At 42.3% G+C, this 24,617-nt stretch overlaps 1 protein-coding gene across 1 annotated transcript in view; it reads right to left on the bottom strand.

Annotated features, from left to right (window-relative positions):
* Positions 1-10,530: 10,530 nt before the first annotated feature.
* The window catches only part of PGGT1B (protein geranylgeranyltransferase type I subunit beta), a 95,195-nt gene continuing 81,108 nt past the window's right edge, over positions 10,531-24,617 (bottom strand). The window contains exons 9-10 of the mRNA XM_089684722.1: positions 18,050-18,144; positions 10,531-11,451 (exon numbers count right to left, since the gene is read on the bottom strand). Coding sequence (XP_089540848.1) covers positions 18,077-18,144 — 68 coding nt within the window. The 3' untranslated portion in view covers positions 10,531-11,451; positions 18,050-18,076. The remainder of the gene's footprint in view (positions 11,452-18,049; positions 18,145-24,617) is intronic.

Below are 24,617 nucleotides of genomic sequence, written 5' to 3'. Positions count from 1 at the left end.
TAAATGACAGTGATTTATTCACCACCAATGTATGTTTGCTGAAAGTCACATTTCCTGCTTTATAATAAAATAGCCCCTAGTGTCTATTAGTGAACAAGTGTCTGATCTGCCAAAAATGAGAGGTTTAGGGCTAGCAATGATTGTATGAATTGTGTTCTTGCCTAGAATTCTATATAAATATGTGTTCATTAAAAAAAAATATTCAGTGTATTAAAAAAAAGTATTTTTAAAAGCAACTAGTGTAAGCACTCAATATGACTTGGTATCAACTCCTTGCAATCCCCTCTACAGCTGAGCTCAGTCTGGGAGAGTGGGAAGCAGCACAAGGAACCAGTGAATTGTGCTGCAGTGCTGGTGTACTAACAAGGAACATGCTAACATCAGGAAGGCGCAGAAAGGAAAGGTGGGGATACAATTTATTTGGACCCCCACCCCCGTCCATGGGCTTATAGGGTCCCTCTTCCCTCTTTCTCCACTCCCTTTAAATCAGCTCAGAATTTACCTGTTGTGTCAGTGGTGGCAATAAGGTTTCCTTTTGCTTTCTCTGGAACTATTTTTCCTTGTGATGCTTCCTATATAAAGCTCAGGATCAGTGGACAGGACTTCAGTGGACCAGCTACATCACAGCGAGCTTCCCCTCCCTTTCACCCTTGGTTGCAGGCACTTTATATATGGTATACCACCCTTAACCAAAGGGGGCCAAATCTGAATTTAAAGTGGTTGTAAACCTTAAGGCGCCATTCACACTTGTGCGACTGTACAGTGTGGCTTTGACCAAAGATGATTCTTTGAGTCCTACAAAGTCGCACACAAGTCACATGTATACCAATCGGGTGCACCTTTCATGCAACTTTGGAGGGTTTACATTGAAGTCCATGGCCCTCAAGTAGCATGAAAAGTCAGATCACAGTAGTGCAGGAGCTACTTTCACGTCACTGTGACTTGAAGCCACACAGATATGAATAGTACTCATTGGAAAACATGGAGTGCAACTTGTCATGCGACTTTGGGCCCCAAAGCCGCATGACAAGTCGCAGAAGTGTAAATGGTCTCTAAAATCTCAGACATGAAATATGAACAAAGTATATCATTCTATAGTGCATTCTTACTTGTCTCTATTAAGAGTACGGAGTGTAATTTCTGTCTGCTGTTTCAAGTTACTTCGGACACCAAGAGAAAAATGGTGATAAGAGTGGGACCTCCAGCAGATTAACAGCCTCAGATCTGGTCCTGTGTGCTGGGATTCTTTTCCCTCCAATCAGTTCTCAACGCTCTCTTCACTGAGCTCTGCAGAGTGTAATTTCAGCTCTTCTCCCCTTTTTTTCTGAACTCTCGGGCAAGCTTTATCAATTCACCACATTGAACTGATGTAGAGAAGGGAACACAACAGCTACAACTTATGTAGGAGGGTTTGTTTCATCTCAGTATTTCACTTGAGGCCAGTCACTTCACTGGGTATAGGTAAGGGCTTGCAACCACTTTAAGATTGATGGAATAATTGCTGAATAATAGTTGCTATTTAAATGTAATGAGTGAATGCTTTCAGTTATGAAAGTTTGATATGATTTCAAGATGTCTTAAAACCAATAAAAGTGTTGTGGCTATATTTTTAAGCCATAATTTGTAGCATTGTGTCATTTATTTATTGTAATTTTATGGTTAAGTTTAGGTGCCACTTGCAATACCATAGGATTAGCTCATCGGGCTGCTGTCTTTGCTTCATTGTCCCTCTAGATCAGTGGTCTCCAAACTGTGGCCCTTTGCTTGGTTTTATCCGGCCCTTGGGACACTATATCCCCCACTGTCAGGAACATTGGGGCATACTGTTGTTCCAGACATTGACAATGGGGCACTATTCCTCCACTGATACCAATGATGGAATATTATTCCTCCCACTAACACCAATGATGGTGCGCTATTCCTCGACTGACACCAATGATGGAACGCTATTCCTCCCACTGACACCAATGGTGGGGCACTATTCCTCCCACTGACACCAATGGTGGGGCACTATTCCTCCCACTGACACCAATGGTGGGGCACTATTCCTCCCACTGACACCAATGGTGGGGCACTATTCCTCCCACTGACACCAATGGTGGGGCACTTTTCCTCCCACTGACACCAATGGTGGGGCACTTTTCTTCCCACTGAGACCAATGGTGGGGCACTTTTCTTCCCACTGACACCAATGGTGGGACACTATTCTTCCTATTGATACTAATGATAGTGCACTATTCCTCCCGCTGACGCCAATGATGGGGCACTATTCCTCCCACTGACGCCAATGATGGGGCACTATTCCTCCCACTGACGCCAATGATGGGGCACTATTCCTCCCACTGACGCCAATGATGGGGCATTATTCCTCCCACTGACACCAATGGTGGGACACAATTCTTCCTATTGATACTAAATGATAGGGCACTATTCCTCCCGCTGATACCAATGATGGGGCACTATTCCTCCCACTGACGCCAATGATGGGGCACTATTCCTCCCACTGACACCAATGATGGGACACTATTCCTCCCACTGATACCAATGATGGAGCTCTATTCCTCTCACTGACACCAGTGATGGAGCACCATTCCTCCCACTAACACCAATGATGGGACACCATTCCTCCCACTGACGGGGCACTATTCCTCCCGCTGATACCAACAATGGGACACTATTCCTCTCCCTGACACAAATGATAGGACACTATTGATTGTTGATTGATAAGAATCAAGCAACAGAATTTTATACAAAAGTAAAAAACATAATCATAGTACAGTCATACAACAGAAAACAAAAGGAATGTGTATCCATGTTCAGAATTTATACAATATATACAGTTTACTACCAAAATTTTCAAACTATACAAAACTATTTTCATAAAGCAGCAGAGAGGGCCTAAGTGGCACAACCCATCATGTATGTACACAGCCATTTTTCAAAAATGAAGCATCGAGAAAAAAAACTAGAGTGATAGAAAAAGACTCCTGGTAGTCAGGGAGACTTGTAACCCTTCCACGCCTTCAACCAAGCCCCCCCGACCCCACTTGTCTCTCTCAAGCACCCGAATCTTCCCAACCTCATGCAAAATGTCACACACCACCTGAACAGGAAGGATTTTACACTGAGTGGTGATCTGACACCTTGCATTCCAGGCGAAAAAACAAACTACTAGGCTAACTAAACAAAGTGTATCCAAACAAAAAACCCCACCAGTGTTGAATGCTCCATACACCCACTCAGCATAACCCAGCCTAGAGTGGAAAGGAACATAGAGAGTCCTCCCCACCTGTTTGTATACCTCTATGTTAAAAGGGAAACAAAGCAGAAAATGGTCCATAATCTCCTCCTCACCTGCCCCAAATTGCCCCAAACATAGAGCCTCCCATGGAAGCACAGCCAGGCCAGATCCCTAAATTTAAGGGGGACTCTATCCAAATTAATCAGCCTTAACCCTTCCCTTATAATTTCACCTGGGCAATCCCTTAAGGCCAGTGGGTCACGAAAGACTTTGCTCAAGACTCGGCTCATAAGGACTTTCCTCGGAGCACATCTGAGATCTTCAGCCGACAATCGCCACTGCAACTTCAGGCACAGAGAGAAGTAGGCTGGAAGCTGCCCACGATGACCCCAAGATTCTTCACTTGGTCACCTTCTTCCCAAAGTCATAGAAAAGGCCTAAACCAAGATCTAAAAATGCCTGCCCATCCAGGAGGTTCCACTGCAAGGATATTATCAATGTTAAACTTGAGAAAAAGCAGAGAAAAAATAAGAACTGGGTTGACCATACCGAAGCCTCCCTCCATCCTGGACAGATAGGTTCAGTCTGTTCCCCCACAGCATCTGGAAGAACACATTAGAGACCCTATCATTGAGAGATACTGGCAAGATGCAGACAAAGCTGACATACAAGAAGATCGGAATCAGAGAAGTCTTAATCAAATCAACCCTTTCCCTCAGAGATAACTTCCATCTCTTCCAGCTGATCACTCTAGTATTGGCAACTTTCAGCATGCCTTCCCAATTTTTAAGGCCATAATCACTGGGTCTGAATTCAATGCCTAGTATCTTAATTTTTTTCTGGGGTGTTGGAAAGGTTTCCGGGAGATCAAACACCTCACTTTCCTTTCCCATCCAGAAAATGTTACTCTTATCCTGATTGATCTTGGAGCCTGATACTTCAGAGAGTCAGAGACCACCTCCTCTGCTTCATCTGTTCCAGTGACAATCACTGATACATCATCCGCATAGGCAACAACCCTCAAAGGTGGCTCACCCGGGTGCCCCACTGGTACCCCACACAACATGCTGCTCTCTAGCCTCCTGATGAAGGGGTCAATTGCAAACACATAGAGCAGGGGACTCAGAGAACAACCCTGGCGCACCCCAGAGCCAACCTCATAGAAATGCCCAACCCAACCATTACCAAGAGGGAAGCTTTCTGCCCCCTTATACAATTATTAATACTATACAGGATTTATATAGCGCCAACAGTTTGCTCAGCGCTTTACAATATAACGGGAGACAATACAGCAACAATACAATTCAATACAAGAGGGATAGGAGGGCCCTGCTCCTTGGAGCTTACAATCTAGGAGGGAGGGGCTAGTGGTACAAAAGGTAGTAACTGTGGGAGATGGACTGGTTGGAAGAGTAGAAGATTCCATTATTAGCTGAGGGCAGGATAGGCTTCCCTGAAGAGATAGGTTTTCAGAGATCGCCTAAAAGTGAGCAGAGTAGGCGATAGTCTGATAAATTGGGGTAGAGAGTTCCAGAGGATGGGGGAAGCTCTGGAGAAGTCCTGGAGATGAGCATGGGAGGAGGAGACAAGGGGGCTAGAGAGCAGTAGGTCGTGCGAGGAGCGGAGAGTACAGTTTGGGTGGTATTTGGAGACAAGATCGGTGATGTAATTTGAGGCAGAGTTATAAATGGCTTTATATGTTATTGTTAATGTTTCGAATTTTATCCGTTGGGCAATGGGAAGCCAGTGGAGGGATTGGCAGAGAGGGGTGGCTGATACAGAACGGTTAGTAAGATGCATGAGTCTGGCAGCAACATTCATGATAGACTGAAGAGGGGATAGCCTGCGATTAGGTAGGCCAATGAGGAGGGAGTTACAATAGTTAAGGCGAGATATAACAAGGGAGTGAATAAGTTGCTTAGTGGTTTCCGAGGTTAAGAATGGCCGTATCTTGGAGATGTTGCGGAGGTAAAGTCTACAAGATTTGGACAGTGATTGGATTTGGGACTGAAAGGACAGATGGGAGTCCAGGATTACACCTAGTACCCTGGCATGAGGGGAGGGACTGATGATTGTGTTATTGATCTTGATGGAGAAGTCAGGGGTGGGGGCACAGGCTGGAGGGAATAGTATGAGCTCAGTTTTGGAAAGATTGAGTTTGAGAAAGTGGAGTGACATCCATGCCGATATGTCGCTTAGTAGGTTAGTAATGCAAGAGGAGACTGAAGGGGTGAGGTGAGGGGTAGAAAGATAGATTTGTGTGTCATCAGCATAGAGATGGTACTTAAAGCCATGGGGGTTTATCAAGTGACCAAGGGAGGAGGTGTAGATGGAGAAGAGTAGGGGTCCAAGGACAGAACCTTGAGGGACCCCTACAGAAAGAGGGAGTGAAGAGGAGGAGGCAGAGTTATAAGTAACGCTGAAGGAGCGCTGCGATAGGTAGGAGGAGAGCCAGGAGAGAGCAGAGTCTCGGAGGCCAAGAGAGTGGAGTTTTTTGAGGAGGAGCGGATGGTCAACAGTATCAAAAGCCACAGAGAGGTCAAGTAGTAAGAGTACGGAGCAGTGGCCATTGGTTTTAGCAGTTAGTAGGTCATTAGTGAGTTTTAGTAGGGCAGTTTCAGTGGAAGAAGAGGGTGACCGTAGTAGTTGTGAGGGGACAGGTTCCAGGGGGCAGGTAGTAAGACGGGCTTCTGAAAAAACCTTAGTGACCTCTTTGGTAGTAGCAAGGTCAAAAGAGGAAAGTGTTGAGGTTTAGAATAAGTCATGCTAAGTGGGATGGATGTCTGTGCAGTAGAGATGCCCCTACGAATTGCATCAATCTTGTTTTTTAAATGATCTGCAATCTCGTGAGCAGTGAGTGAGGTACTAGGTGGAGGTGGAGAAAGTAGAGAGTTAAAAGTAGAGAAGAGACGACGAGTATTAATAAGAGTGACAAAATAGGCTTGTTTGGCAGCATGGAGGGAGGAATTGTATGTTAAGAATGTAGATGTATACAAGGTGAATGCTTGTTGAGATTTGGTTTTACGCTACAATCGCTCCAGCGCATGACTATGTCGTTTAAGATTTCTAGTGTCGTCAGTCTGCGACGGTTGTAATGGTCGGGGCCTGATGCTTTGTGTTGTTAGAGGAGCAAGTGAGTCTAGTGTGGATGAAAGCAAACTGTTGTAGACAGAAGTGGCCAGGTCAGGGCAGGACGGGGGAGAGATTCTGTCATAGAGTTGGTCAGTTGCAGAATGGAAAGGAGCAGGGTTCAAGTTGTGAAGGTTTCTGTGGGTAATTGTTTGCTGCTTGGAGGGATAGGTGTTTGAAGATGAGGAGACTGTGAAGGTGATGAGATTGCGATCAGAGAGAGGAAAGGGGCTGTTTGTGAGGTTGTAGGGAGTGCAAAGATGGGAGAAAACAAGGTTTAATGTATTCCAATGAGTGGAGGACTGTATACATTGTGTTAAAGCAAAAGATGAGGTTATGTTGAAGAGTTGGGATGTAGCCGGGTTGTTGACATGAATAGGGATGTTAAAATCTCGGAGAATGATAGTGGGTATTTCAGAGGAGAGAAAGTAGGGTAGCCAGGCGGAGAAATCATCAAGAAACACCGATCCAGAAGGCCGATAGATCACTGCAATCCTCAGAGAAATGGGAGAAAACAGCCGAATGCAGTGAGTCTCGAAAGAAGGATAGAGAGGGAGGGTTAGGGAGGATTTTAAAGGTGCTCAGTGGGGATAGAAGCAAACCAACCCCACCTCCTTTCCGACCACTGGGTCTGGGTTTGTGGGTCCAGAGGAGGCCTCCATAGGAAAGTGCTGCGGGAGAAGAAGAATCTGCTGCTTGAAGCCAGGTTTCTGTAATTGCTAGTAGGTTAAGGGAGCGGAAGACAAAAAGGTCATGGACAGAGGTGAGCTTATTACAGACAGAGCGGGCATTTCAGAGCGCACATGAAAAAGGGAGGGTGGTTTTTGGGAACATGGGGACTGATATTAAATTAAGGGGATTGCAGCTGTTCCCAGAAGAAAGAGGATGCCTGGTGTGGGGGTGAGATAGTGGAGGACCAGGGTTTGGGGAGATATCCCCAGAGGTTAGGAGAAGGAGGGTGAGGAAAGTAACATGGGAGCGGGATGTACACAAGTGCACATGCATTCCAGGCCAACTTTCAACCAATGGACAAAGCCACTTGGCAGACCGTACTTACTAAGGAGCAGCCACAGCTACTCATGGTTGACATGATCAAAAGCCTTTGCCTGATCCAAAACCAGCAAATACTTTCCCCAGCCTACAGCCCTGCACTGTTCCAGGTCCTCTAACACTGCTGTGAAGGTGCTCCTACCATGGACCAAACAGTGCTGATGGCAAGAAAGCAAAGACTCTCTTACTTATGATAAATGCCTGGAAAGTATCTTTGCCAGCACCTTTCTATCGACATTGAGAAAGCTGATGGGGTGCCAGTTTTCAATCATCAAAGGATCCTTACCTTTTGACAGAAGAATCACAGCTGAGTGCCTCATGGAAGGGGGAAGAGTCCCCTCAGCGAGGCAGCTGTTAAAAATCTCTACCAAATGCGGGGCCAGAATAGACTTAAAAGCTTTCTAAAACACAGCCATCAAGTCATCTGGCCCAGGTGACTTTTTGATGGCTAGCTGCTCAATTGCCCCCATCACCTCTTCAACTTTGATCTCTGTCAAATTCATCAATGGAACATTTCCACCATTTAGACCTGGAGTAGAGTCCAAAAAGCTTTCCATCTTGCCTCAATCAAGTTCTTTCCTCCCATGAAGTTCAGCATAAAAAGACCTCACGACCTCCAGGATCCCTGACCTGGACTTTGTCAAGGAACCTGTACCATCCTTAAGGCCAACGACCATCTTAACAGCTACACCTTGTTTGCAGTTCTGGTAAGGGTCAGGCGAGTGGTACTTCCCATAGTCCATCTCCAGTACCAAAGAAGCATGTCAGTCATATTGACACTTCCCGAGGAGGAGTTTCACCTCAGAGATTGCCGCAGGATCTCCTCCTCTCGAGACAAGAATATCCAGCTTCCTCCACAACCTTTGATAGGTCATGTGTCTATCACACTGCTTTCTATTGGCTAGGCCCCTGAAGAATCCAGCGATCCTCTTTTTGGTCAGCTCCCACCACTCAGCCTTGCTGCTACAAAAGTCCAGGATGGTCACCTGTGACTGAAAGAATTCCTCAAAGGATTATATGACATGTTCTTCCTCAAGGAGAGTTGAATTCAATCTCCAGATGCCCTTGCCCCTCTGAGGGGAGTCTAAAGCATTCGAGACCACAGATAGCATACAGTGATTAGAGAACTCTTCTGCTTGCACCACTGGGGGAGAGAAAGCAGAGGTCTCCTTTAAAAAAAAACCTATCTATCCTACTCTGACTATTACCTCGATGAAAGGTGAACCCTGTGTCATCTGGGAGGTGCTTAATATGCACATCCACAAGACCAGCATCCCTAACCATACTATTCAAAAAAAAGCTATCATATCCCAGCTTGTCTTTGAAGTCCTTCCTGTCCTTGGGCATAGTCACAGTATTAAAGTCACCTCCAAAGACCACTTGCCGGGAAGAAAAAAGAAATGGCTTGATCCTTGTAAAAAGGCATTTCCTGTCCCACTTTGTGTGCGCCCCATAAACATTAATTAGGCGCAGCTCCTGCCCTGCCACAAGGATCTCTAACACCATACATCTCCCAATCTACACCTCAATAACCCGCCGGACAGTTACCATGCAGGTTTTAAACAGCATCACCACACCACTGTAAGGCTCGGCCACAAGAGACCAGTAAGATGGACCATACCTCCACTCTCTCTTGGCCTTATGAATATTAGGTGAGCCTAATCTTTTGCAAAAAAAAAAATTTCAGCATCTATACCACAATGGTTTCCTGGTGTTCCACCCGGACTTTAGCCAACTGGATTTCTGTATCTATGAACCCATGGTTCTGGCTATACATGCTCTCACCCTGCTTTCGTAGTCGCTTCAACTCCACTCTCAGTTTGTAGAGCTTGTCTCGCTCCCTATTCAGGACCTTAATCCTGGCCACCACTCTCTCCCAAATTGATTCCACGCTTTTATCTTCACCAGCGGCAGATCGATCACCAGCCCCAGCTTTCACTGAGGCAGGCATGTGACCCATCAATCCAGGGGATGGTTGCGAGCTCCGCGCAAGAGAAGCCCCGCTGGCCTCCATGGCTTCCCCAGGAAAGAGCCAGGAGAGCTGGGAAAGATTTGACCACACTCCTCTCACACATTGCACCACCTTCAGAGCACCTGACACTAGGAGAAACTCCTCTCTCCTGGCACATCTATGCTCAATGATGGGGCACTATTCCTCCTACTGACACCAATTATGGGACACTATTACTCCACTGACACTAATGATGGGGCACTATTCCTCCCGCTGACACCAATGAAGGGACACTATTTCTCCCGCTGACACCAATGATGGGGCACTATTCCTTCCGCTGACACCAAAGATGGAACACTATTCCTCCCGCTGACACCAATGATGGGAAACTATTCTTCCCGCTGACACCAATGATGGGGCTCTATTCCTCCCACTGACGCAAATGATGGGGCACTATTCCTCACACTGACGCAAATGATGGGACACTATTCCTCCCATTGACAAAAATGATGGGACACTATTCCTCCCACTGATACCAATGATGGGGCTCTATTCCTCCCACTGACACTAATGATGGGGCACTATTCCTCACACTGACACAAATGATGGGACACTATTCCTCCCATTGACAAAAATGATGGGACACTATTCCTTCCACTGATACCAATGATGGGACACTATTCCTCCCACTGATACCAATGATGTGGTATTATTGCTTCAACGGACACCAATGAAGGGCAACTATTGCTACCCAATACTAATAATAGGGAGTTGTTTACTCCACTGACACCAGGATGCTTGCTTCTGCTACTTGCTACAGTCCGGCCTCCCTAAAGTCTGAAGGACAGTAATCAGGCCCTTTATTTAGAAGGTTTGGAGACCCCTGCTCTAGATTGTAATCTCCATGAGCAGGGCTCTCCTATTCCTCCTGTATTGAAGTGTATTGTAATTGTACTGTCCCCCTTTATATTATAAAGCACTGTGCAAACTGTTGGCGCTATGTAAATCCTGTATAATAATAATAATCACAGGCTGGGGGTGGGGAGGAGACTTAGTCATATTATTTGACTGGCGTAGAGAAAATGTAGGTCTCCAGGCTGGCTGTGCCATCTGGCTGGGCTGTGTAAATTTCAGAACTGGATGGATAGAAAACCAAATCTTATTTTATCTATGTATTTGGCCATTCAACATTACAAAATTCGAAAAGTATTCAGCAGATTGTGCTAAAAATTGACAAGAAGTAGCCACCAATGTACTAAGCAGCATTCCTTCCTCTACTCTTCCCAGACCCAAGAACAGATTTGTGTCTGATACAGTTCATGCCCATTGATCGGACAGTGTCAAGTCACTTTGTCTCTCACACAAAGTATAAACACTGGCAGCTTTCCCGCTGAAATATAACAACCACGGACTGAAAACATCTAGGGTAAGTTTGGGTACATTTGTAAGGAAAGCTGCGGTCACATTATACACCTGCTATGTATCCTGTAACACACAGAAAGGATATCTGCCAACGTGTCCTACTTCCCGACAAATACAGAGATCTGCTTTCACATGAGGTCCTGATGGAGGAGGCTCAGATGTTGTTTCCTTGTTGTAGCGCAGGAATAATTCTACTAAAAGAACTGTAAGATCAAAAGGTTCTGTTCATACAAGTGTGTGGGAAAAGAAAACCGTCCACTTTACGCCAATAGTACAAAATACAGACAGTTATTTTTCATCGGCTTTCTCTGCAAGTTAAAGGATAACTAAATCCAAGAACAAAAATGTAATACATTGCGGCTTGCAGTCCTTAGGTGTGGTGGCTGCTTTAGGTTTCTTTCTTTTTTTTCCAAGCTAAGAATATTTTCAGCAAGCACCTGTTGCTCTTCCCAGAAATGCAGTATCCTCGCCTCTTCTTGTGAGCTGCAATGAAGAATATCATCCTTCCTAGCTATTGTCTGTAAAGTATCAATTGTCCTGCCCCCTATGTAATGGAGATGAAGAGGTATAAACTTGCTTGTAGTCCAAATCAGGGGAGCAGCTTAGGGAGACAACCATGGCTCACGCCATAGACACAGTGGAGGAGTGATGTAGCCACCTGGGGACAGAAAATGTGTTATTTGCAAAATAACCAGATGAAAATAAAGCAAAAGAAGCTTGATAAAAAGCTAATTAATACAACCACAATACTAAGGACTGATATGCTGTAATATATTATATTTTTAGTTTGAGGTTTAAATACACTTTATTAAAGTTTGGGTTTGTTTATACCAAAGGCAAGAATCAAATGTGCATCACTTCATCAGTAGGGATTCTTAAAGTGACATTAAAGGCTATTTTTTTTTTTAATTAAAATAAAAAAAGAGGTTATACTTAGCTGCTCTGTGCAATGATATTACACAGAGGAGCCCATTAATTCTTCTTTTGCAGTCCCTTGCCAGCCTTGTCCACTCTGTTTCCATATCTCCTGGTGATCATTGCATGAAGTGGAAGGGTGAAATCTAAACATTTTACTTTGGAGAGATTTCATCTTCCTGGAGTGTCTCTGGGACAAGAAAAATATATCCAATAGGACATTATCTTATGTAATACTTCCTAACCATGAGTCACATGACCTTCATATCCCATGTGCAATCCTTTAGTGAACTGACACCACAGATATAGAACATATATACAGTATCTCACAGAAGTGAGTACACCCCTCACATTTTGGTAAATATTTTATTATATCTTTTCATGTGACAACACTGAAGAAATGACACTTTGCTACAATGTAAAGTAGTGAGTGTACAGTTAGTATAACAGTGTAAATTTGCTGTCCCCTCAAAATAACTCAACACACAGCCATTAATGTCTAAATCGCTGGCAACAAAAGTGAGTACACCCCTAAGTGAAAATGTCCAAACTGGGCCCAATTAGCCATTTTCCCTCCCCGGTGTCATGTGACTCAGTGTTACAAGATCTCAGGTGTGAATGGGGAGCAGGTATATTAAATTTGCTGTTATCGCTCTCACTCTCTCATACTGGTCACTGGAAGTTCAACATGGCACCGCATGGCAAAGAACTCTCTGAGGATCTGAAAAAAAGAATTGTTGCTCTACATAAAGATGGCCTAGGCTATAAGAAGATTGCCAAGACCCTGAAACTAAGCTGCAGCATGGTGGCCAAGACCATACAGCAGTTTAACAGGACAGGTTCCACTCAGAACAGACCTCGCCATGGTTGAACAAAGAAGTTGAGTGCACGTTCTCAGTGTCATATCCAGAGGTTGTCTTTGGGAAATAGACGTATGAGTGCTGCCAGCATTGCTGCAGATGTTGAAGGGGTGGGGGGTCAGCCTGTCAGTGCTCAGACCATACACTGCACACTGCATCAAATTGGTCTGTATAGCTGTCGCCCCAGAAGGAAACCTCTTCTAAAGATGATGCACAAGAAAGCCCGCAAACAGTTTGCTGAAGACAAGCAGACTAAGGACATGGATTACTGGAACCATATCCCGTGGTCTGATGAGACCAAGATAAACGTATTTAGTTCAGATGGTGTCAAGCATGTGTGGCAGCAACCAGGTGAGGAGCCTACAGTCAAGCATGGTGGTGGGAGTGTCATGGGCTGGGGCTGCCAGCACTGGGGAGCAACAGTTCATTGAGGGAACAATGATTGCCAACATGTACTGTGACATACTGAAGCACAGCATGATCCCCTCCCTTTGGAGACTGGGCCGCAGGGCAGAATTTCAACAAAATGACCACAAACACACCTCCAAGACGACCATTGCCTTGCTAAAGATGCTGAGGGTAAAGGTGATGGACTGGCCAAGCATGTCTCCAGACATAAACCCTATTGAACATCTGTGGGGCATCCTCAAACGGAAGGTGGAGGAGCACAAGGTCTCTAACATTCACCAGCTCCGTGATGTCATCATGGAGGAGTGGAAGAGGACTCCAGTGGCAACCTATAAAGCTCTGGCGAACTCCATGCCCAAGAGGGTTAAGGCAGTGCTGGAAAATAATGGTGGCCACACAAAATATTGATACTTTGGGCCCATTTTGGACATTTTCACTTAGGGGTGTACTCACTTTTGTTGCCAGCGGATTAGACATTAATGGCTGTGTGTTGAGTTATTTTGAGGGGCAGCAAATTTACACTGTTATACAAGCTGTACACTCACTACTTTACATTGTAGCAAAGAGTCATTTCTTCAGTGTTGTCACAGGAAAAGATAGAATAAAATATTTACAAAATGTGAGGGGTGTGCTCACTTCTGTGAGATACTGTACATATACAGTATAAAAACATTTGTGTAGCAACTTTGCTTGCCAAATCCAAAAGATTCGCAGGCAAAGTACACTCTGCAAGGGCAAAATTAAAACTAACTTCTAGCAAGGGGAGGCTGGGAGTATCTAGCTAGAGTTGTACAGGCACACATACAAAGGGGAAGAACGTAAAGGGATATAGCAAACACACAAAACATCAAACAGTGCACAAGCTATATTGGCAGCACAATTTGCTTATATACAATCTGGGATGGTCTCTCTGTAGGGTTTTCATGTTTCCTTTATGACTGCATGTCTGATTTAATAAGGGTTATATTATTATTATTATTATATATTCTATTAATTATTATTAAATATACACACACACTGCCATTTTGACATTTCAAGACAATTTTAAACATCAACACACATTGATTTATTTACATTAACCACCTTGCGACTGCTGTAGTAATTAAACCATCAGTTAGGTACTTTCAATTCCAAGTGGATACTTTAAAATCATTCTTTTTTTTAACTGTGATTGTGCTGTTATTGGACAGCATAGATCAGAGATAAATGTAAGAGAGCCATTGAGTATGGCTCTGTACCTTGTTATTGCTGTGAAAAAACAAAATAATAAATATATATATATATATATATATATATATATATATATATATCTATAAATAAACACACACACTCACACACTATATACTGTTTTTTTTTTACCAAAGAGTAGCAGAATACATTTTGGTCTAAATTTATTAAACAGACTATTTGATATGTTTTATGACAAAAAGTAGGGAAAAGTTTTGCTTTCAAATTTTCTTTATATGGTAAAAATATTTAAAAAAAAAAAAAAACACAGTGCTTAATAAACACCACTAAAAGAAAGCTCTATCTGTCTAAGAAAATATAAAATGTAATTTAGTTTGCTTACACTATTGCATGACAGAGTAAAAATCACGGTGTAACATACATGCTGGTATTGAGGTGGTTAAGCTAATCTCTTCAACTTGTCTACAACAAAACCTAAAACATCATTGACAATATTAGACAAGGACATTGGCAAAGTGCTGCTTAAAGCTGAGCTCCACACAAAAAGGATCTAAAAATTAGAAGCTCATTGAGGCCTAATGCAAAATGCAGCTCAAAAACGGCTTTTTTTTCTGCCTCTAAATGCCCCTCCATGTTAGCCTATGTGTCCATGCACATAGGTGTTTACAGGCAGAAGCATTTAAAGCCATAAACAAAAAAAATCACTTTTGCTTTCAGGAGAGAAGCGTTTAGGCAGAAAAAAACTTGCAAATGAGCATAAATGCATATCTTCATGCATTAATGTATTCTATTTTCAATCTGAATTTATTAAAGATTTTCATATAAACAAAGCATGGAAACACAATACAAAGCAAATAGATAACAAATCCAACCTATAACAACACTATTATAACAAGTAAAGGCAAATCATATCACTTACTTTGCAGACCAAAATTACTATATGTAAAAGTTAGTCATGAGAGCTGACCCCACATAGGAGCACATATGCGTAAATTACAAAGCCAATTAATGCTAGACAGAGTTAAAAGAAGAAAAAAGGAGTAGAGAAAAAAAAAAAAAAAAGGAAAGAAAAAAAATTCTGAAGGAAGATGGGGGTAAAAAAAAATAGGAAAGTGGGGGGGAGGAAGGGAAATGACAAAAAAAAAACCAAAACAAAAAAAACAGATGAAATCTCAAATGAAAATATAATATACTAAGGAGGGCATTTGATTCCACTTCAACATGCTATGAGGAGATCTTTCAGTTCTTGAGAAAATCTAAAGACCTTCCAGGAGAACCAGTTTTGATGATAACAATCATAGGTGCCCAGTTCACGTGCATTAAGAGCCTCTATATGCTCAATATAGTCCATCTCAGAAACCCATTCCAAAAGTTGTCTGTGTCGATTTCCAACGGTGTATGATAACTGCTGTTAAAAAATGCCGTAATGTGTATTTCTTAATGTTTGACAGTACCAGGAATAATAGAGAGCAGTGCTATATGGGGGGAGTATGGTATAGTCACATCAGTGATTTTCGTGTACACCTCCAAGATCGAGGTCCAGAACCAATGAACAGGAGGGCAGGCCCACCAGATGTGGGTCAAGGTACCCTGACTTTGCTGACAACACCAGCAGAGATAAGTCAGGGATGGATAGAGATGATGAAAGGTTGGGCTCCTGTACCTAGATATTAATTTGAAGCTAATCTCATGGGCCCAACTGGCTAGAGATAAATGGTGAGTAAGTATAAAGGATTTATTCCAGTCTTTCCAATGAGAATGAAACATCAAGTTCTGTTGCTCGGTGGTCTGTGTAATCAAGAAGATCAGGATGTGCACAACACAGAAGGATGTTAAATATCACTGAGAGAGTACAGAGCAAATAAAGGACAACAACTGACTGCATTCCAACCAATGAGAAATGGACATAGGTCTAATAAGGAAGATTGAAGAAAGAGGGAGTACCATCCCAATACATAAAATCTGAACCAACCGGTGGGACTTATGCCAAGTCAGAAATTTTGTGCGGGACAGAGCCAGTGGAAACTTTAGGGTCCCAAAAAAGTGGTATAATAGGCCTCATAGAAGATGATAGGGGATCCTGTCCAAATATCTATCCCAAAGGTCAAGAAGTAGAAATGTAAGAAGGGGGAGCGTGGGAGAACCCCTTCTTTTACACAGCTTTGATCCAGGGAAGTGCTCGGTGGTTGCGTAGGGAGATAGCCTGCTCTATAGAGACGCACTGCTTAACAGATCCGCTGCGAAACCAGTTGACCACTCTCGTCAAAACTAAAGCAGCATGATACAAAGATAGGTCCAGGTCCAGCCTTACATTTTGGAAGGGATAAAATTGTTTTGATTAATATTCTGGCCAATTGAATGCCTTCATGCCAAATGCACAAACATAAACACGTGCAAACATGCATAAACACTTGTGAAAAATGCTGCTTTTACCATGTAAGGAGAAAAGGCATCCAAAGGAACACAGTGTACATGAAGCCTAAAATATGGCCAAAGCGGATTTTGCTGCACTATTTATCCTAATTTCAGAGGGTTCCTCACCAGTAAGGGGAGAGTAGATGTCCTCAGCCAGATGATCAGCATCGCATCATGCAACCCATTTCATCTGAACCCAGGTCATCCTGGAGTAATCCCATTCTGTGATTGGACAATAAATAGAAACACAGAACATTGATGAGCTCGTCTCTGGATCACTCTAATTTCTCTCCATATCAGTATGCTCCTTGGCAGCATATGATCATATATATATATATATATATATATATATATATATATACATATATATATATATATATATATTGCTTGTCTTTAAATAATAAATTTACATTATTCAAAATTAAAGAGCTGCATCTGTGTTTTTTATATCTGCATAGGAGTTAAGTTTTAAAAGTTTGGGGTAAAGTTATTGCAAATTTAGGCTTTTTTTTAACTTACTTCTTGCACTGGTTTGAAGAATCTCTCCCTAACGGAAAGGAGGCTAGTATGAGGAACTGATGAAATTACGTAATGTTTCTATTTCAATTATAAAAGCAGATAAGTAGTTGTCAAAAGTCTGGCATTCTGCTTTCTTCTACTTCCCACTCTACAACGGGAGATCAGTCAATACGCAAGCCTAACAATAGCCAAACAGTCTGAAAATGGCCTGTCTTGAACCTTCTCCACGGCACAATACTAAACCTACAGCACAGCTTACACATAGCCAGTTTAGGGAAGCTTCTAATCCATAATGAAGCTAAGCTTTATCTGTCGTCCATGTGTAAAATCCAGCTTGAGCTACAAAGCTTGTAAACAAAATACTTTTTTTTATTTCAATTGGCTGCAAACAGAAATAAATAGATATGTGAAAATGAGCCTAATGCCCTGTACACATAATCAGAAAATCTGATGTCAAAAATCACATTTGGAGGGATTGTACAATAATCTGATCATTAGGACACAGCTTTCAACAGTCGATCACGACAGTTCATGTGGCAATATTTGAAGTAACAAGCATGGAAATATTTCTTGTACGATAACAGCGTGAATGATTTTAATTTAATCAGTACCGGATTAGTCCGAAAAAAATTGAGAGACCTAGACCACGTATGCTCAGAAACAAAAGAATACATTACAATTCAATACAATATATTACAACACTTACAAAGTTGTATTCCAAATTTTCATAACTTTAGTAACCTCTTCATATTTTATATGAGAATAGCATGCAACAAAAAATGAATAAGTCGTCCAATTATCTGATTGTGTGTACTAGGCATAAAGCTCTGCCTGCTGGCTAAAAAAACTAAATATGTTAGTCTGGAGCATAAGAAAGAATGTAAATACAAAATCACTACACACTACACATTCCATTTATTAAAATATCTTAGACAATCATCTTGTTCTTACTGCTATAAATGTTTGAAAGTTGAAATCTTAATGCTTTCTAACAGCTTCTGATATTTGCCCAATATTGTCCTTTCCTTTTGCCTTTTTAAGCAAACCTATGCAGAAAAATAAAAAAAATGATAAGTAAAAAGACACAGAAAGAAATTAAATGAGCAAAAGCAAGCCATGAAATAAGCACACCCCAAGAGCCAGACTTGACTTAGGGCAATGACTCTATACCAGGTGTCAATTTATATATTATGCTTGTATTCAGGTAAAAAAAAAAAAATGTCATGACTGTATACTTGATGAAAGATTAAAGTTAAATATTTGTTAATTCATGTAATATATTATCTTCCATTTTATCAGTCCCTCAGGTAATTTCCAGCAGTGCAACTCTTGGCTGCTTAGCGTCTGTAATCAGAATCACATCTCAAGAACACCTGCAGAGAGGTTCTCATGCTTACAGCTTAGCGTCTTTTCTAAACTGGACAAGTTCAGTCTGGCGTCTGTTGTTAACAAACATGATTAACCATGTTTCCCTTGAAGAAATATCATCTGCCTCATTAACCATTTTCAAATGGTTAATTGAATCCTTTACAGTAATCAGCCATAATGTCTATTGATACCACATCAAGTAACTTGAGTATATTTATCTAAAGATGTCATTGACACTCTAAAATGACCCTTTTCAAAGCTCAGATGTAACATAACTACTGCTGAGGAGGGGTAGTTATGGTGAGACTAGTCTGCTATACTTACCTCTGCTCTAGCTCTGAAATGTCCACATTATTATCTTAGCGTGGTCCTCTTTCAAATACTGTGGCTTCAGCAATCCTGATTGGCCAGCCAAGGATGTAGTAAACCTTACATCCATATTTGAGAGTTAATTCCTCCCAGCATCGAGGCATTCTGGGAGTGTACAATACTAAGCAGATTGCTGGCAGGCAGAAAAAGAGCTTTTTACTGCAGAAGACACATAAGTATGTCTCTTCTACAAAAAAAAACAACCTATTCTTGACACATACTGATAAGTTTAGATACTTAGGAGTAGAAATACAGCTACCCCTGTCAAATACGTGGAAAGCAACCTAACTCCCATTATCATAGCATTAAAACCTAAAACTGCAGTTTGGGCAGGTCTCTCTATTACTCTTCTCGAAAGAATCAATTTGTTCAAAATAGCATCTCTCCCCATATTTCTGTACAAAATACTCCCAGTTCCCCTGTTTGTATCCTAAATGCAAGTTTGGTTTCCAAGAACTTAACTCCTTGATATCTTCCTTTTTCTGGTACCCCAAGCCTCCCATATTTACCCTACTCACTTTAGAGCTTCCTTTCACCCAAGAAGGCCTGGCATTACCAGAACTACAGCAATACTACTATTTCTCCCTGCTGGTGCACATACATGCTCCCAATACAGCCCAAACCAACTCAACTAATAAATCCTATTTGATATAAATCAGAACCAGTACACTTCCTAACCAATGCCAGTAGCCCTCAGTGGGCCCTCAGTGGACCCAAGTGGCAATTAATCATCTCCATCAATTGTATTCTCAGGGAAAGGGATTTAAAGAATTTCCTCACTAAAATAGGAACTAGAGATATCAGACATTTTGTATTTTAGGAGTGGAAATTTTTATTTAATATCAGGTGCATTTGTTCATTGAAGAATTATGTTTCATCATATTCATTATGTTGAAACAATTCATTAATTCCTATATTCATTGGTTCAGTTGGATTTGAAACATTTTGCAGCTTTTCTGGAAGATTGCTATATATTCGATATATTATCGAATCAGAAATATTCAGTTTTTTTGGATGCTAGTCCAACCCACCAAGAGAAATGGCAGGAGCTGATTTGACAATTTTGAATGGTGTCATGTGCATCCGAATGAATGAAATTCAGATCCATTCATTATCAGAATTATTGAACAAATTCAAAAACTGAATTAATTTCCCCCTGGGCCTGAACTACTATTGCATCATGTGATGTCATCTGAATGAAACATATGCATTTGTTAATTTTGATTTAACTTTCTCCTGGATTTGTTAACATTTGTTACTATGTCCATTCAGAGATTTGTAAACACCCGAATCTCCAAAAATGACATTTTCATATGAAAAAGGAATCATAATGCACATGTCTGTTTTAGAGATCTCCAATTTAGGAATGCAGTCCCAGTTAGGGTTACAGAAATTTTGCTTCATCACTCATTACTGGAGCAAATACTACTTCAGCCTTAGCATATGCAACTAATTTATGGATTAAAGGATATTATGTAAGGAAAATCACTCTAATGTACCCCATATTCAGCATCAATGGAATAAATTTATCCCTGATAGAGCATTGTTAGAAGGAATTCTCTCATTCCTATGTTTGCAGTTATATCAGCCCAAGGTAAACTCATACAACAGTATTTTCAAAGGTCATATTTTACCACTGTTAGATTGCTTATAATGGGCAAATGGAATATACCTACCTTTCATGAATGTCATTTGGTAGATGGAGATATTCTACACATGGCAAGGAATTGCACCATAAATCAGACCTTTCTGGACACAGTAATTAGACCTGACACAGCCACAAGCAGGCAGAGCATTCACAAACATTATTATTAGGAATGGGCTTGATGTTCGAGTCGAACATAAGTTTGACTCAAACATCGGGTGTTCGTGTGTCTAGAGGACAGGAGCCACACCAGGGCAGAGATTCTGTCAGCTCTGCAGGAGTAGGCTCAGAGGTGGTTAACACCACAGCAGCTTGAGCCAGGAATGGTTGTATGCGACAATGGCACCAACCTTCTCTCTGCCCTCTGATACTTGACACATGACACTTGACACATGTCCCATGCTTGGCACACATCCTGAATATGATGGTGCAGTGTTTGGTGAACAGCTACCCAGGCTGACAAGTGGTCATACATGGCCAGTGTTCGACTGGCTGACATTCAACGGGAATTCAGCCTGCCCACCAACCACCTCATTTGTATCATGCCCACCAGGTGAAACTCAACATTGGCAATGCTGCAGCGATTGCACATGCATCAGAGGGCCTTCAAAGAGTACCTGTGTGAGTATGGCCCCCTTGATGCAGATACCATTGCTGCGGGGCTGCAGAACACACAGGAGGAGGAGGAAGAGTAGGAGGAGGATTGTGGAATGTGCATGGAAGTAGAGGATAACATACGGTAGTCTTCAAAGGATTGTTTTCGGTCCTCAGCAACCCAGCCAAGAGAAATGCGTGGCTGGGAGGAGGTAGTTCCTGACAGTGTCATCCTCAGTGACCCAGAGGACTCAGAATCTCATGCCTCCTCAAACTTACACTGCATGGGCTCCCTGATTCTGAAAAGCCTGTGAAAGGACCCAAGGATTCATGGCATCAAGGAGAGGCATCAGTACAGGTTGGCTACCCTTCTTGATCCATGTTACAAGGGTAAAGTTGCAGAGCTCATCCTGCCTACACAGAGGGAGCAGAGGATGAAACACTTTGAAGAAAAATTTGTGTAACACCTTTCCAGACACTGGGAGGTTTCCATTTCCTGACAACCTGTTTCTGAGGCTTCATCAGAGGAAGAGCAGTAGAGAAGGCGGCCAGCTGACAGATGCCTTTAAGCAATTCTTTAGTCCTCAGTGCCCAGGGCTGTTAGGTTTAAGCACCCATCAGCAGTGTCTGCATCATATGGTGCAGGATTATCTAAGGGCAAGAGCAGACTTGGAGACCTTTGCAACTTAGGATCCACTGGGTTACTGGGTCTTGAAGATGGATCATTGGCCAGAACGTGCTCAATATACCATTGAGCTACTGGCCTGTCCCGCATCCAGCGGGCTTTCCAAATGGACAGTCATTGCTGCTTGAGGTTTTGTGACCGATAAAAGAGTGCGTCTGTCCACAGACTCCGTTGACCAGCTGACATTTATCTAAATCAATCAGTCCTGGATCCACAGCAGCTATCAAGCCCTTGATGCTGATGTAACTGCTTAAATTTGTTAGGGATCTGGGATCCCTTGAAGACTGCCTATCCTATTCCTGAATCATGATTATGCTAGCTTCCAACAATGTTTTTTGTTTAGGGCACCACTAACACCCAAGGCCCAATTTTTCTGCACCTGTTTAACAATGCATGTAATTTAAATTTTTTTACAATTTTTCTCTAATTGTTAATTTTTAACAGCAGGGCCCATTCCTGCACCCAAGAGTAACTGTGAGGGTTTATAGTGTTCAGGCACCACCAACACCCAAGGCCCAGTTTTTCTGCACCTGTTTCACAGGTGTATCTAATTTACATTCCAATTTTTCTTTAGTTCTTAACAATTTTTAACAGCAGGACCCATTCCTGCGCCCAGTAAGAGTAACTGTGAGGGGTTACAGTGTCCAGCACCACCAACACCCAAGGCCCAATTTTTCTGCACCTGTTTAACAGCTGCATCTAATTAAAATTAGTAAAAAATGTTCTCAAATTTTTAACAGCACATCAGGTCCGCCCAATTGTTAATGACAGTTTTGACAGTTGCAGGTAAGGTGTAAGCTAGCGCCGCCCAATTGTTACATCTGACTAGCAAATGTGGTTGGCAGGTGTTGACTGGTCCGCAAGTGTCGGGTTTTTTATTTCAGTGAGTCAGTGTTATCATGACAATGCTGGATGCCATGACTGACGATGTGTTACAATGCTGGAACCATTTATTTTGGCTTTTTTTTTTTTTTAAATACAGGACTTGTCAAAAACTGTTTGATTTTTTTCAAAAGTCTGGTCTCTTTATTTTGTCACAATTTTAACCCTTCAATGAATGGGTACCCCTTACTCATTCACAAGGGGGGGGGGGGGCAGCATCAGGGTATAAATATAAAAGGGTACCTTGATGCTAATGAGCCCACCGGCCGCAGACCCCCACAACCACCAGGCAAGGGTTGTGGGGAAGAGACCTTTGTCCCCATCAGCATGGAGACACCGTCCCCATGCTGAGGGCACATTACTTGGTAAGGTTGGTCATTGCTCATTTGCCCCCCCCCTTTCCTGTGCTCGGATCAAGGGTCTGAATCTAGGGAATTTAGGGGCCCCACACTTTTTCCCGCATTTTTTGGGGGTAGGGTTCCCCCTAAAACTCCTTTTAAGGCCTAAAGGGCCTGGTAGGGCTTTTAGGGGGAACTCCGCACACTTAAAAAAAAAAAAAAAAATTACTGTGAGGTCCCTCCTAATTTTCCTACCAGACCTAAAGGATCTGGTAAGGATTAGGGGGGGACCCCACACTTTTTTTTAACATAAGAATGTCATTTTTTTTTTTTTTTAAATGTCAGTCCTGCAGTAGGTTATATACATTGCACAGATATGCAACTTTGCAGGTAGTTTAAGGGGCCTCATATTTAAAGGAATTTTTATTTTTTTTTAACTTTAAACAATGAAAAATGACTGGTCCTTTAACCATTTGTCTACCGGACACTTATACCCCCTTCCTGCCCAGGCCAATTTTCAGCTTTTAGCGCGGCCATGCAACACTGTACCCATAGGAAATTTTTATAATATTTTCACACAAATAGAGCTTTGTTTTGGTGGTATTTAATCACTGCTGGGTGTTTTATTTTTTGCGCTATAAAAAAAAAAAAGCAAAAAATTTGAAAAAAAAAAAGTTTTTCTTTGTTTCTATTATAAAATTTAGCAAACAGGTAATTTTTCACCTTCACTGATGTGCATTGATGAGGCTTCACTGATAGGCAACACTGAGACATGGATGAGGTGGCATGGATAGGCAGCACTGATGGGCACTGATAGGTGGTATTGATATGCAGCAATGATGGGCACTGATGGACAGCACTAATGGGCAATGACTGGCAGCACTGCTGGGCACTGGTGGTTGGCACTGCTGAGCACTGATCATTAGGGCACTGATCAGTGCCAATCTGTTCTCTGACAATTGCTGGTTATCGGCAGTACTTTCCTCACACTGACACCGTGAGGAAAATGCAGCAGATAACCGGCAACTGTATTTACCTGGTGATCTGCTGTGTCATTGGACACAGCTGATCACATGGTAAAAAACTGCTGTGATTGTTCGTTTACCACATCACGTGATCAGCTGTGTCTGTAGAACACAGCGATCACGGGGGTCGCCTGCTGCGTGCCGCTGCGCGGGAGGGCGTGTTCTGGGAGGACGTAACCATCAGTCGGCTATAGCGTATAGCGTGGTTGGCAAGTGGTTAACAATATTTTTTTATTTTTTTTCACTGATTCATGTCCCTCAGGGCAGTACCCGAGTCCCCATACCCCTTTTATGGCCAATAACTTGCATATAAGCCCTCAAAATGAGAAATTTTTAATTTACAAGGATCTGTCCCATAGACTTCCATTGAGTTCAAAGTTCGAATGTTTGACCACGGCAAGACATCATCACTGTGTGACCCGGAACAGGAAGTTGTCTTATCACTTAGGTGAATAGGGACAAGCTAGCTGAACTAATAGGCAAGGCAAACAAACAGCACAGGGAATATACAGTAACTACATTAATACCAATGAGAACAAAAGGATGTCTGATTGGCTGCACTCCAAACAATCCACTTTATTGAACCAAGATAAAACCAATACAGGCAGTGGAA

This window comes from Staurois parvus, unplaced genomic scaffold (assembly GCF_062004578.1).
Source record: "Staurois parvus isolate SC_StPar_1 unplaced genomic scaffold, SC_StPar_1.0 ptg000354l, whole genome shotgun sequence".
In the NCBI taxonomy this organism is placed as follows: domain Eukaryota; kingdom Metazoa; phylum Chordata; class Amphibia; order Anura; family Ranidae; genus Staurois; species Staurois parvus.
Note: the sequence above shows the minus strand (reverse complement) of the source record. Positions and strands in the feature narration are given on the sequence as shown.